General features: G+C 39.4%; 1 protein-coding gene across 5 annotated transcripts in view; it reads left to right on the top strand.

Annotated features, from left to right (window-relative positions):
• kansl1a (KAT8 regulatory NSL complex subunit 1a) overlaps positions 1-12,725 on the top strand; it is a 69,328-nt gene that overhangs the window by 39,084 nt on the left and 17,519 nt on the right. For all 5 annotated transcript variants that reach the window (XM_041815284.1, XM_041815286.1, XM_041815287.1 and 2 more), the window contains 2 exons: positions 7,755-7,896; positions 9,614-9,697. In XM_041815284.1, the coding sequence (XP_041671218.1) occupies positions 7,755-7,896; positions 9,614-9,697 (226 nt within the window). The remainder of the gene's footprint in view (positions 1-7,754; positions 7,897-9,613; positions 9,698-12,725) is intronic.

Genomic DNA, 12,725 nt, shown 5'->3' with positions numbered 1-12,725 from the left:
AATCACGTTACCTTTTTAGTAGTCAAATAACATGTACAAGAACCACCCTCTTCTAACCAGAGCTGTTAGCTGCATCTCTAGTTATTCTCTCGCTCTGCTGCATGGATGTAAACAAGCACAGTGTGCAGTTATCACAACATGGCATGCCATAGATTGGCAGTATTTTGATAAGGAAAGGATAAAATCAGAAGTAGGCTGTGTCAGGCTTAATCAGTATATCAGCTGGGGTAGCATTTAGCACAGGCATGTGGATGCTAACCTGCTGTAGCACTGTTTACATCAGCCACACTCTGCAAACCAATCCTACATGTAGCTATGTTAACATTTAGGCCCAGCTGTGATAATTTTGTGAGGTTTTTTCTTTTAACTTAAGACAATTCTGTTTTTAATTTGTTTAATCCACTGTAAAATTAGTTGTCTAGAACCATCCCTTGTCATGGTGCCATCTCTAAACATGGACACAATGCAAGTAAAAAAATCAAACTATATTGCTACCTGTGTCAATATCAGAGCAAAAAAATAGCTGTCCTGGACAGCCAATATTTGGCAAATCCTTGTTTTTATTATCCATGAATACAGGCAAACTCCTGCACACCAGCTAGCCTAAACTGCACAATAAAACAATACAAATGTATTTGTACGGGGAGCAGGTGGCCAAGTGGTTAAAGGCACTCCCCATGTATGCGGGCGGCCCGGGTTTGAATCCGGCCTGAGGCTCTTTGTCTTATGTCTCTCCCCCACTCCTGACCCTGTTTCCAACTCTATCCACTGTCCTCCTCTATCTAATAAAGGCACAAAAATGCCCAAAAATAAATCTTAAAAAAAAATAAATAAATAAATAAATAAAGATGTGTTTGTACTAGGGGTGGACTGATATTGTTGTTTTCAGGGCCGTTACTGATTATCAGTAGTATTATCAGTAGCCTATATGCAGTTATTATAACATTCAAAATGTATTTAATGTGACAAAAGTGAAAATGCATGATCAAAAAAAATTAAGGGAAAAAAATAATTTAGCCCTAGCTCTGTTAGCATGACAGTCATCACAGAGCAGCTCAGTGAAAACAGGAAATCAGGAGGTGATTCCATACAGCCCTTGTCTAAATGGCGCCCAGGTTTCAGTGTTGATTGGCTAGTTCTCATGTGACATTTAGCCAGTCAGATAGTGATATATGCGGGACATTTGGTGAGACTATGGAGAGTGGGGAAAGGGCAGAGGGGAAGACAGGAAGACACACCTTGCAGTGGAGCAAAGCAGTGTGGCTGTTAGTTAATTAACTTTATTGATTATCTGTAAAATAAAATGCCGAAACTGATAATCAGCCAATGCCTAATATCAGCATCAATAATCAATCAGACCAACAATTGTTTTACCCCTAATTTATACAATGTAGACTCTTCCTTTTGTTCACAGCAGTGTAGAAAAAATGAGATGTGATTTTGTTTTGAAGTGCTGGAACTTGATACTGTCGATAATTAGAATAACAGTGATTGCATTGTTTTAAAGTACATTCAGATGAAAACCATCAAACTATTAAAAATTTGGACAAACCTCAATCATGGCAGTCCAGACTTCAGATTTTTCAAACTGATTTGTAGTTGTTAGAGCAACACGTGTTGCTTTTTTTGTTTGTTTTTTACGTACCCTTTTTTTAAAAATCTCTCTGCTGTAAAATCCAGAATAAATTCCCACCCTGGTACATAAGATGCTGTCTGTTTGGGTGTAACCTAGAAGAAAAGGTGTTTTTTTCTGCGTGATTACTTCTATTGCATTTAGTAAAATCCACTTCTTGCTGTTTCTGTGTAGCTCTTTTAGTACCATCTGTTTTCACCTTGTGTTTGCACTAGAGATGGAACAATCAGATTTTGATGGTGTACTTATAGTCAGAGAAAAATCTTGGCTTTATGATTTTTCTAAAACATTAATTTGGAGGAGAATTTTACCACTACAGTGTTGATTGTGAGTGATACCTTTATGTTTACAGTATCATTTAGCAAAGTGATGTACACCTGAGGGTACATTTCATTCCTTAAAGACCTAAAATGTTAATAAAGCAACCTGCCCACAGACATAACAATCAGTTTGATATTTTAACTCTGGAGTGTTGCACTGGGTGGTGTCTGACATTTTGGCCTTGCATTCATTTCCATCTGGCTTTATAGATGAGGTCTGCATCGCCTGATTTTGTGGTCATGGTTGGTATGCTCTTAATACTCCCACACTGCCAACTTCACGCCTTTCTTCAGTGGATCCAAAGCTATGTTGGTGTATTTCTCTGCCGTTGTCTGTCAAAGCTACTGTAACATAGCTTAGTCACTTTGGTTTTGACCTGTGTTTTTTAAGGATGAAATTTTGTATACTGCCATTAATAGTCATCCAATGACAATTGTTCACCTTTAGTTTGCATTTCTGCCAGCTATAGTTCAATAGTTGGGCTCTCAGACCCTCAAAGTGCAAGTTACAACACCCACCTCCTCTGGTCCCTTTTTGTCATACATTAAGGAGCATTTTTAATCAAACCAGCTCTGCAAAGCATTTATGTACTTTACATTGTACCTCTGACAACTTTAAATGCAGGATTATGACTTGGGGCTTATTTTCATCAGTCAGGTTGTGTGATGTTGGTGGCTGACCTGTGGTCATTGTGGTCAGCATTTCAGCTTTTTATTATGGTATGACTCACACTATTATGCAGGGAGCAGCAAGCTTTTAAGACCAAAAGTAGGTATTGAAATTGTACATTTTACACCAGATAGGAGAGTATGATTTGAGATTTTAGGAAATGGCTTGAGATCCAAGTCCAAACAATGAATGTGTTCATAAAATTAACCCCTTGCTACATTACAAAGAAATGCAAACCTCTAGTATTTTACCTAGAATTAAACTGTATAAGCTCCTGCACAAAGGGAGTCCCCTGTTAATGTCTTGTACAACCAGCAAAGAAACTGAACATTATGTTCATTTTTTGACCAACTATTACATAGTCCTCTTCAGCCCTGTTATCTGTCAGCTGTTGTATTCAAGGCTGTTTCTGTTTGCTTTAGCCTAGCTCCTAGCTGCCAACGTTCTCATCATCTTGGTAGTAAAATAAGCCGTGGTAAAGTTGAGGCCAGTTAAGACTCTTCATCTAACATTTAGTGGCTTTTAGGGGAATTTCCAGCAGCACTTTCCTACTCTTCCTCAGCTGCTTCTTCCACCTCTCTCCCTCTCTTTGATCTGTATTGACAGCTTTTGTCACATCTTAAACAGGAAATGACCAAGATGGCTCCTCCCTTCTGTGTTTTGACGCTCTGTACTATACGTACACATTCCTCTTTGTGGTGGAGAGCAGGCATCTCCTTGAGATCATTATCCAGCTCACCCTGAGGGACGTCACACCTGGCGTCTCCTCCCTGTGGTGAATCTGTTGTCCACCCACCTCTCACTGAATCACAGGCGTGCTCAGTGTCATTTGTGCAGTCGATGGTGCGACACACTTAGCTCCTGCGGTGTTGTTCTTAAACGAGTCTCCACAGGATCCATGGATGCAAATAAGTTGCCAGTAAATTGATGTGATGCACCAGGCATGGGCGTGCTCCAGGCTGTTGCTGTGTTGACATTCACATCAGTGTGTAAGAAGAGAACCTGTTTATGTATGCAAAGAGCAGCTGAGGAGGGTTGGTCAACAAGGACTGAAAAATATAAATTTAAACGTGTTTTCTGTAAAGTCAGACAATATTGAAACCTGTTTGAGACCCCTGCATCAAAATTAGAAGCTGTAGCCACCCAGTAATGGGACATTTCTTGTTTTAATTATAAAAAATGCAGACAAACACCTGTAATCTGTCCTGAACAAAAAAGATAAACGTTGGCAACATTTCTGTATATTGAGAAAGGCAAACAGACTGGCTGTGAACACTAGGATTTACAAAAACAGTGATTTTTTTCCCACTGGTTGACTAATTTGCATGGTGTGGAGGCAGTCTATTAAAAAGATTTCATCATGCAGATCTACTACTGTGCATGTCTGGCCAGACAAGGGAGGACTAGAGTCTAGAGTTAAGAGACTAGCTGCGCCTGTTTAACAGCTTTTCTCCCGTGTTTTGTCTTAAAGGTGCTTTTAATGAAAGCATTGATGTTTTATTAAGCCCATAAACCTTGTGAGGTGGAGCAACCAAGGAATGATGTGTCTCACACAAACAAGCCAGCTCTTATATGAACCACAGGAGCTGGCTTCTGTTGGTGAGCCAGCTTCCTTTCATCCATGTTTGTTGTTATTAAAACGCATTTAAAAAGCCAAGATGGAACAAATGCATTAGATTGGGTATCGTTTTTTTTTTTTTTTTCTGATGCTGGTGCTAAAATGATAGTTTTTATATGGTGCTGGTGCCTAAGCGGTGCCTAGCTGAGTGCTTTTGAGAGAAAATGGGTGTTGAAAATGAGCACCAGTGGGCAAAGGAAACCAGTTTAACTTCTTTATGTAAGCGACATTCATATACTGGCCAGCATCAGAGACAAACAGAGTTAATATGTCAGTCAGTGTGTTTTTTTTCTTTGGTTGGAAAATGCAAGCAGGTTGGATACATCACTCTAGACAGCAAAACAATTTAAAGCTGAAATAAAGCAAATGCACAAGCCACATTAATTCCAGAACATCTTTCTTGCCTTTCATTTGGAGTGGCAGGGGATCGCATCGGGCTGAATTTGTAGTATCGATATCTGTGTTGTGATTTGGTCCGGTAGGTATCATGTTTGTATCAGTACCATGTCCGTACTGGACTTTGATACATACCACTACAAATGAAGAGCTGTTAGGGAGCCAAAAGGCCAGCTCTGAGCCAAACGATCTGGATCTGTAAAAGAGGCTGTATGGACATCAGCTAGATTAGTGTTAACCATGACGAACTGTACTGAACCAATCAGGACCACCATTTCTCAACAAGCTTTTTTAAATGTTTTCCACTTCTTTTGGGCTCAGAGTAGCTCAAAATGTTTTTTTTGCACGATAGAAATAGTTGGCAGAGCTCTAAATGGCACAAAATGTTGGCATTGTGATAGTGCCTCTGAATGCAGAAGTCACTTCTTGCCCCCCGTCTGGAGATCTTTGCTGTGATGTGACATCTTCTTCAAACAACCTGAATCACATCTTTCAAAATGATAAAATGTTCCCTATTTTCGTGATTAGTGGTATTAGAAGTACAGAAACGTGATGATACTTGGTTGTACTTCTGAAAGAGGGAGAGCTCTGTCTTCATTTTAAAATGTTTTCAACATTTAGAAAAGTTGGTGGAACTGGCAAGGAATGAGGGAGCTCCTTGCCATGTGTTTGTGCAGTTTTGAAGGGATGCAAGAGTTGCCTACAGTTTTTGATTATTTAAAATGATAAATTACCCTACATAAGGTGTCTAGAGCTTCTATTTTTGTGGCTGTCGCGTTAACCGGTCCTCAGTATCATTTGATTATGAAAATTTCCTGTTTAGATTAAACAATTTAGATTGATTATCTTGTGGTCAATAAGCACATTGGTGTAACTGGTTGTTTCAGTAAACAGTCATTCCACTGAGCGTTAGGCATCAGCATCAGCATCAACCGTATCAATATGAACAATATTGTCCTACCCTGTCTGGCTTGAAAGCATGTCGATATATCTCAACAAGTCAATATATTGCCCAGCCTTAGATTGGGTCTATAGAAAAGCCATAGGAGGTGTTGTTAACAGGTAGCGCTGCAGCTGTGTTTGCAGCAGTGTCCTTGATTCTGTGTTGCAGTGAACGAGCCGTAGATTTCTTAATGTTGTGGCTGAGCAAAGGAAAGAATCAAGGCGTCTTTGATTGCACGGATTGGTGGCTGATGTCTGCGTCAAAGCCACAGTAACTCTCCTTCCGCTCAGCTCCACAATAAGACAGCATGCCTGGCTGGATTATTGGTTATCCCAGTGTCTGCCGCACTGTTCGCTGACCCAGCCCCACCCCCCTCCAGCACCCCGTGGCCTGTAGATTGCTTTTAAAGCCCGTCTGTTCCTCTTCAGGCTGCCAGAGCTTCCCGGTCCTTGTTGTCCCCCCTCTTCTCCTCCCCTCTCTTTCCCCTTCCCGTCTCTTCACCGTCAGCCAGCAGCAGCCTTTCTCCACTTCCTCCATCCCGGTGCAGCTCTGAAAATTGAAAACAGAGTCGGGTGTGGGGAGGAGAAAGCGCAGAGGAGTGCAAGGTCTATCTTTGTCTGCCATCTGAGTCATTTTTTTCCCCTCATTGTTCAGCCACGGTCACTGCTGCCTGTATTTTGATGAAACAGCGCCCTCTGTGGTTGCAGCTGCTCAGTGCAGGAGCAGACATTTTCCTCTCATGTCTGCCTTTGAAATGCCCATTCTGTGTGTCATACTGGTAAAATGGAGTACTCTGCTCTCAGCTGGTTTTCAATCTCTGTCATGAAATAAATCACTGTGATGAAGCTCCCTGATTTTATAGGTTCTCCCTCCTACTGATACACCCCTGATTGGGCTGTTTTTGATAAGAATTCTTCCCACGGTGCCTTCGGTTGCTGGCAGATTTGTTTAATGCTGATTCACTGACCTCTGCAGTCTGACAAGGGAAATGCTCTAAGGCTTTGGGATAATGTGATTTAATGATGGGTTTGAGAGTTTATTTTGTATTTTAGAGCATAATGTTGCAAAGAGTCGACTCAGCGTTATCCAAAGTTGATTTTAAAGACTTTTAACTGAATAACAGCTCTATTTAGGGCAAGTAAATGACAGAAATTAGGCTTGCCTCCTGTGTATTGTTGAATTTAAAATGTAGAGCATAAGTTCAGAAATCAAGAGGATTTGTTAAATGTCTTTTTTTTTAAACCTGTCTTGGATATAAAAGGGCTGAAGAGCTTAAAAATTAAATTTATCAGTTGAAAAGGCAAATTTCTTAGTCATTTTGATCACTTTCCACCTGTTTGTCTCAACAACTGCATCAGTTCTTGCCACTACATGTAAATGTATTTGTTTTAAGGTGCTTAGCAATTTATTAAGTTTTAAATTTGATTATAATTTCAGCTTATGCCATTTGGCACTCATTTTGTCCATAGGTTTTACATGTGTGGAAATTGTTTTAATATTGTATTTAGGACAACACTATTTCAAAAAACATTGATTTATTTGTATGCTTATTCTTACTATGCATATGTATATTTTTCATATATATTGATATTTTTAAGCATTTTGAAGTAGGGGTGCACAATTTTTGATTTTACCAATGTTTATAGATTAATTTTGGTCAATACCGATATTGATACTTATATTTAAATATAAATTTTAGACCTAAAACTCCAGTTTTTTGGGCACACTTTTAAGCTAATAAGAAATAAACCCAAGTTCTTTAAGAAAATTTTCAAGTTTGAAGAATAAAGATGAAAGTACATATGGCCAGTTTTAACAATCAACATGCTGACATTCCCAGCCAATATAGCTTTAGGTTGTAAATAGTGGCAGAAATTTCGATATCTGCTGATGCAGTAATTGCCTTCAAGCTAATATCTATGTTAAGCTAAGATACCAATATCAGCATCCCTACTTTAAAGTGCTAAGATTGTTTAAGTGTGATAAATGCATGTGATGCAGAGTGATTCGGGTAATCCTGATCTCTAAACCAATCAGAATGGTCCCGCTTTGTTGAGCAGCCGTTGTCTGTAAGCGTTCTGTGGCTGATTGTCTTAGATTTTAAAATTTAATCTGGTTTGCAGAATTTCTGTTCCTCTATTAAAATATGCACCTGTACTCTTTGTGACCCCCAGATGGAAGCGAGCAGAGAGTCGCTACACGGTGGAGAGAGCCGCCATCATCAGCCACTGGAATTGGCTCCAGGCACACATCTCCGACTTGGAGTATCGCATCCGACAGCAGACGGACATCTACAGACAGATCCGAGCCAGCAAGGTCAGTCACTCGCTCCTTTGCAGTTGTTTTGTTGTCTATTGATTTGATTATGTATTAAATCAGTAGTCATCAACCTTTTCCAACCAAAGATCTCCTATGATAACACTAAAGCTAGAGAGTAGGTACTTATTTATTGTTCTCTATAATGATCAACAATGTATTTTATGCACCTTGTCCCGTCAGCTGTGGACTTGTCAGGTGTTTGTCCTTGCTAGGTTCGAGATTTGTGTGTGTTGAGTCTGTTCTTTGTGGGACTACAGATGGAAATAGAGACTAACTCTGGTGCAACCATGTTTTCATTTTCTATGTAGGAATGATCAATGTCATTTCACACTGTCCTTAATAAAAGAATAACATAAATAAATCTACACACTCAGATTCACAGAAAACAAAAAACTAATGTTCACTTTACATTTGATAAAATTTGATTTTACCCACAGTTAAGTTAGTAGATAGAGTCTTTAATCCAGTGACGGGAGGGAAGGAATGAAACACTTACTGTGGGCTGGTCTTGAAGATGCATTTTAATACCTTGTTGGCTGTGTTCTATGTACGAATGTGACTTAAGTTCAGGTATAAAGTGCTTAGATGCATGCTGTCATTACTGAAAGTGAATGCAGCAGCCGCTGGGATTGAAAATTCACTCAATTTATTGTGTATAACAAGTGCACACTAGACGCTTAGGCATGCTGGAATACATAGCGACACAGGCCAGACTGGGGTGGGTAGGTGCTACTTTTTAACTGCTTTTCTCTCTCGTTTGGCCTTTATCCTACATTTAAAGAAAACTGTAAAGAAAATACTCCCTGTGCCAGTTTGACTGAAAGCGCTCCTCAGTCAGGTCAACACATGCTGATACAAACTTTGGAATTTCTGAAAGTAATAATTTAATTCAAACCTTTTTTTAAACTGTGAAAGTCACATTTGCATTTAATGCGAAGCTTAATACAATCCAGAGGTCAGGAATAGTAAAAATCAGATTTTCAACAGTCTGTCTTACTCATACTAGAAACTAAAGTGGTGAAGGAACATTAGTTAGATTTCTGACACTATTTCACTCTGCAGTTCCAGCTCAACTTGTCTCCACTTTCCTCTTCAACTCTCCACCAGGGATCATACCTGGTAACTCTACTTTTTAGTATCATCTCAAGCAAGCACCCAAGTGGGCTGAACCCATGGCAAAATGTGATGTCAAGACCCTGCCAACCACTGAGATTATTATCAAGAGTGGGATTTTTGACATGGGAGTCAAATAGTCATGGGACAGTCTCTAGAACAAAACTCATCCCCTAGTTGTGACAAAATAATGCCGTCTGAGAATACGATCCCCTCAATGTCTGTCGTTGTGTTGGACATGGTGGCAGTTTTGCACAGCCCCTCTTTGACAACCCTGCCTCTGTAGATAAGATAATATCAAAGCTTTTACTGGGATAGAAAACAACGTGCCTGGTACCAAAGCTGAGTCAAGTCAGTAGCACATGTACATCTGGTGTTAAAGGCCTACTTAAAATATCTCAAAGGTCTACCAGTAGATTGTGATCGACAGGTTGGTGCCGCTTTATTAAGCAGTAGAACACAACTTTGCCACACCTCTGATGGTTCTGCTTTTGTGAGAGAGAACACAAAGCTGTTTTAGGCCATATTGTCAACATTAATTGCATCGTTATCACAGTGTATCTTTATATGGAAGTTTGACACTCTTGTCTTGTTTCTGCAGGGCTCAGTAGAGTTGGGAGGTGTTGCCCCCAGTGCGGTGTCTTCAGGTGGGGCAGAGGTGAAAACAGAGCCTGTAAACACTCAGGTAAGCAGGGAGCTGTGCTCCTTTACAGCTCTTATTTGAAAGTTTTCCTCCTCAATTTCTCCAACAGAACATTCAGCATTTTTATTCCAACAGGGTCATATTTTTGATTCAGTAAAATGATATTTTTTTCTGTCGTTTCATCTTTCTGTGTTGCATTTGGGCATTTAATCAAAATCAAAAGGCTTTCTTGGAGACAGGAGCATTTGTCAAAAGAGCTCAGATTTGATGTGGAAGAATAAGAAATGAAACGATGCAAGAAACATCAAGATTTCCAAACTGTTATATTGAAACAAAGGTTTAACAAAAACAGCACCATATCAAAGCTATAAGCTTTTAACTTAAACGTGTCTAATAGTACTGTAAAATGTTAACAGTGCTGCGAAAAAAATCCTGAAGCCTTCATTCAGCACCTTGTTTGATGAAAAGAGGGAAGGTAATGGTGAGCCTTTACCTGTCTGGTGTTTTAACAGGAGCTTTCATCCACACCTGATAATCACAGAAACATCCAGACTTGTTTGTCATCACAGCATCTGTTGGAAATCAAATGATAAATCTTCATTGGAAATTTCTCTCTTTTATGTCTCTCTGAGGTCTGAAATTATTTAGAAGAAAAAGGTTTTGTGTAAAAAGCTCCTCTGACATCTATCCCCGCAAAAAATTGAAATGATTTATCCCAGGATGAGCCTGTCATCCTTGATAAGCTTGAGATGTTTATACAAGTGTTTGTTAAACCAAAACCACTGCTGTGAAGCATCAACTCTTAAGAATTGTTCAAACTGACAGCCTATACTTGTATTTTGACTGATTTATGAAAATAAATGAACCAAAATAAACTCATTTGATTTAGGGGCCTCTAAATGATATGAGACATTATGATAGGCCTGTCTAATATTATAGAAACAAAGTCATCGTTGACATGCCAGGAGCAGACTTCTTATAAGGATGATGATCCGTATAATTTTGCAATGATGAGATTTTACCCTTAGGTTGTAAGTTTATATATCCATTTGAACTGTTGGATAGTTAGGTTATGTCCCTGCTTGCCACTCTTGTTCTTCCCCTCCCCCATCCTGCCTTTGGCAGACAGGCAAACTGTGGGAAAACTTCCTGCTGAGAGGGACAAGAGCAAACAAGCAAGTCAAGAAATTGTCTGGGTAGATAACCCTAAACAAATCAAGATTTTTCTCTCTGCCTCTACCTCATATAAAAGTGATGGCATTTTTTTTAATGGATTAAAAGATAGGCAGTTACACACAGGCAGACATAAATATACTGGGGTCGCCTGCTTGATATGGTCCATGTGTGGTAATCACAGCTTCATAGAAATGACTTTGTAAACACAGCAGGTGATCAATGTGTTTTTTCTTAAATAAGATCTCTAAGACAGACTAGTATTGCATTTTTTTGCAAATAATCAGATCACGTGTGTCCAGACAGCACCAACCTTCCTGCATTGGTTAACATGTGAATGCAACCCTAAAAAATCCGACTTATGCTGAAGGTGATATGGAGAAAAACAGAAACCTGCTGTATTTCTGCCAAGGAAAGGCTTTAAATGTTGATCATCCAGTTCTGATACAAACTGCCACTATATGCAAACTAATGTCTTCACCAGTAGCCTGTGTTTACCCACCTGTAATACAAGTAAACCATATCTGTAGCTACCCCCTCGTTCACTTCAAATGACTGCTTGGTCCCTGCACTCTCAGACTGGGCAGTCATATCAGATCGGAGCTTTGTAAGACAGATCTGCCTGATGGCAGACATGGAATCTGTCCAGTCCTTCAGCTTTGCAAGGTTAAATGATTTGAACACACATTTCAAGACTGGATTTATATTTTTCAACCAAAGGGACTCAAAAAAAGTTTGGGAGAGTTTAATACTGCTGCTTCAAGTGGAGAACTTAGCGACAGAAGCAGAAGACAGCCGAGTATTAACCAAGTGGTTCAGGTGATTTGTTTTGCAGCCAGTGAGATTGTAACATCCATAATGACACACAGGTCACAAGAAGTAGTAAATTTAGATAAACAGGGAGAATGAGAAATACGTAAGACATACTAACACATGAACCTCACCCCTGAAAAGTGACACAGTGTGATAAAAACAGTAAAAATTAAGTAGCAATCGACCTATCAATAAGATCAATGAAAAAAAAAACCACAAATAGATATGTCTTAATTAAGCCAGGGTTAAAATAAGCTTAAGACTCAAACAAAAGAATAAACAAATCAAAAAATAACTCTGTGCAAAATATGGCTACAGCTTGTTCAGCGATCAGATGAAGATCCCACTTAGGAATACTCCAGATTATTCACAGCACTGTGCAGAACTATTAGGCATGTTTAGGCCAAACTCCAGGCTGAAGTAGTAAGGCATGTGACTGCAATAACGCCAACCTGAGGGCATGATCGGGCAACAAGTAGGTTTGACACAACCCAGATCATGCTCTGGATGTTCTTGCATATCACCAGGGGCATGGGTAAATAATCTGTTGCTAAGTATACACCTTTAGGGCAGAGTAAGGGCAGATGTGGAGAGTCAGCACGGCCAAGGGTACTAATCAGGCAGGTAGTAGGGTTGCCCTGTGATGAATCCATAGTGCTCTACATGCCTAAAACATATTAATTTTACTGTTTTATCAGCCAGACATGATGGCTGCCATTAAGTTTGAGTAACTTTAGTTGCTGAATCTTATTTTCTAAATGAAGCTTCTTATGCCTTTGTTTTAATCATTTTCTGCTGCTGCTGTTTTTCCTGAGTGTTTCATTACACACCACAACTGTCAAAAACTTCTATACATGTGGATCACCTGATGTGATAACTGAATAGAACGAAATACATGAAAATGTGGGTGATGTTGTTTAAGCATCTTTAATGTTCTGCTGATAAATACTGTCCAAAGAGCAGAAAAGGAGATGAAATGATGCCATGAAATGAGGAAGGGTGTGACAAGACTCTGTAAGAGACGATGTGCAGGAGTGAAAGCACATGCTTTGTGTATATAATGTATGATACCAAATATTAAATA

This window comes from Cheilinus undulatus, linkage group 20, assembly GCF_018320785.1.
Source record: "Cheilinus undulatus linkage group 20, ASM1832078v1, whole genome shotgun sequence".
In the NCBI taxonomy this organism is placed as follows: domain Eukaryota; kingdom Metazoa; phylum Chordata; class Actinopteri; order Labriformes; family Labridae; genus Cheilinus; species Cheilinus undulatus.
Note: the sequence above shows the minus strand (reverse complement) of the source record. Positions and strands in the feature narration are given on the sequence as shown.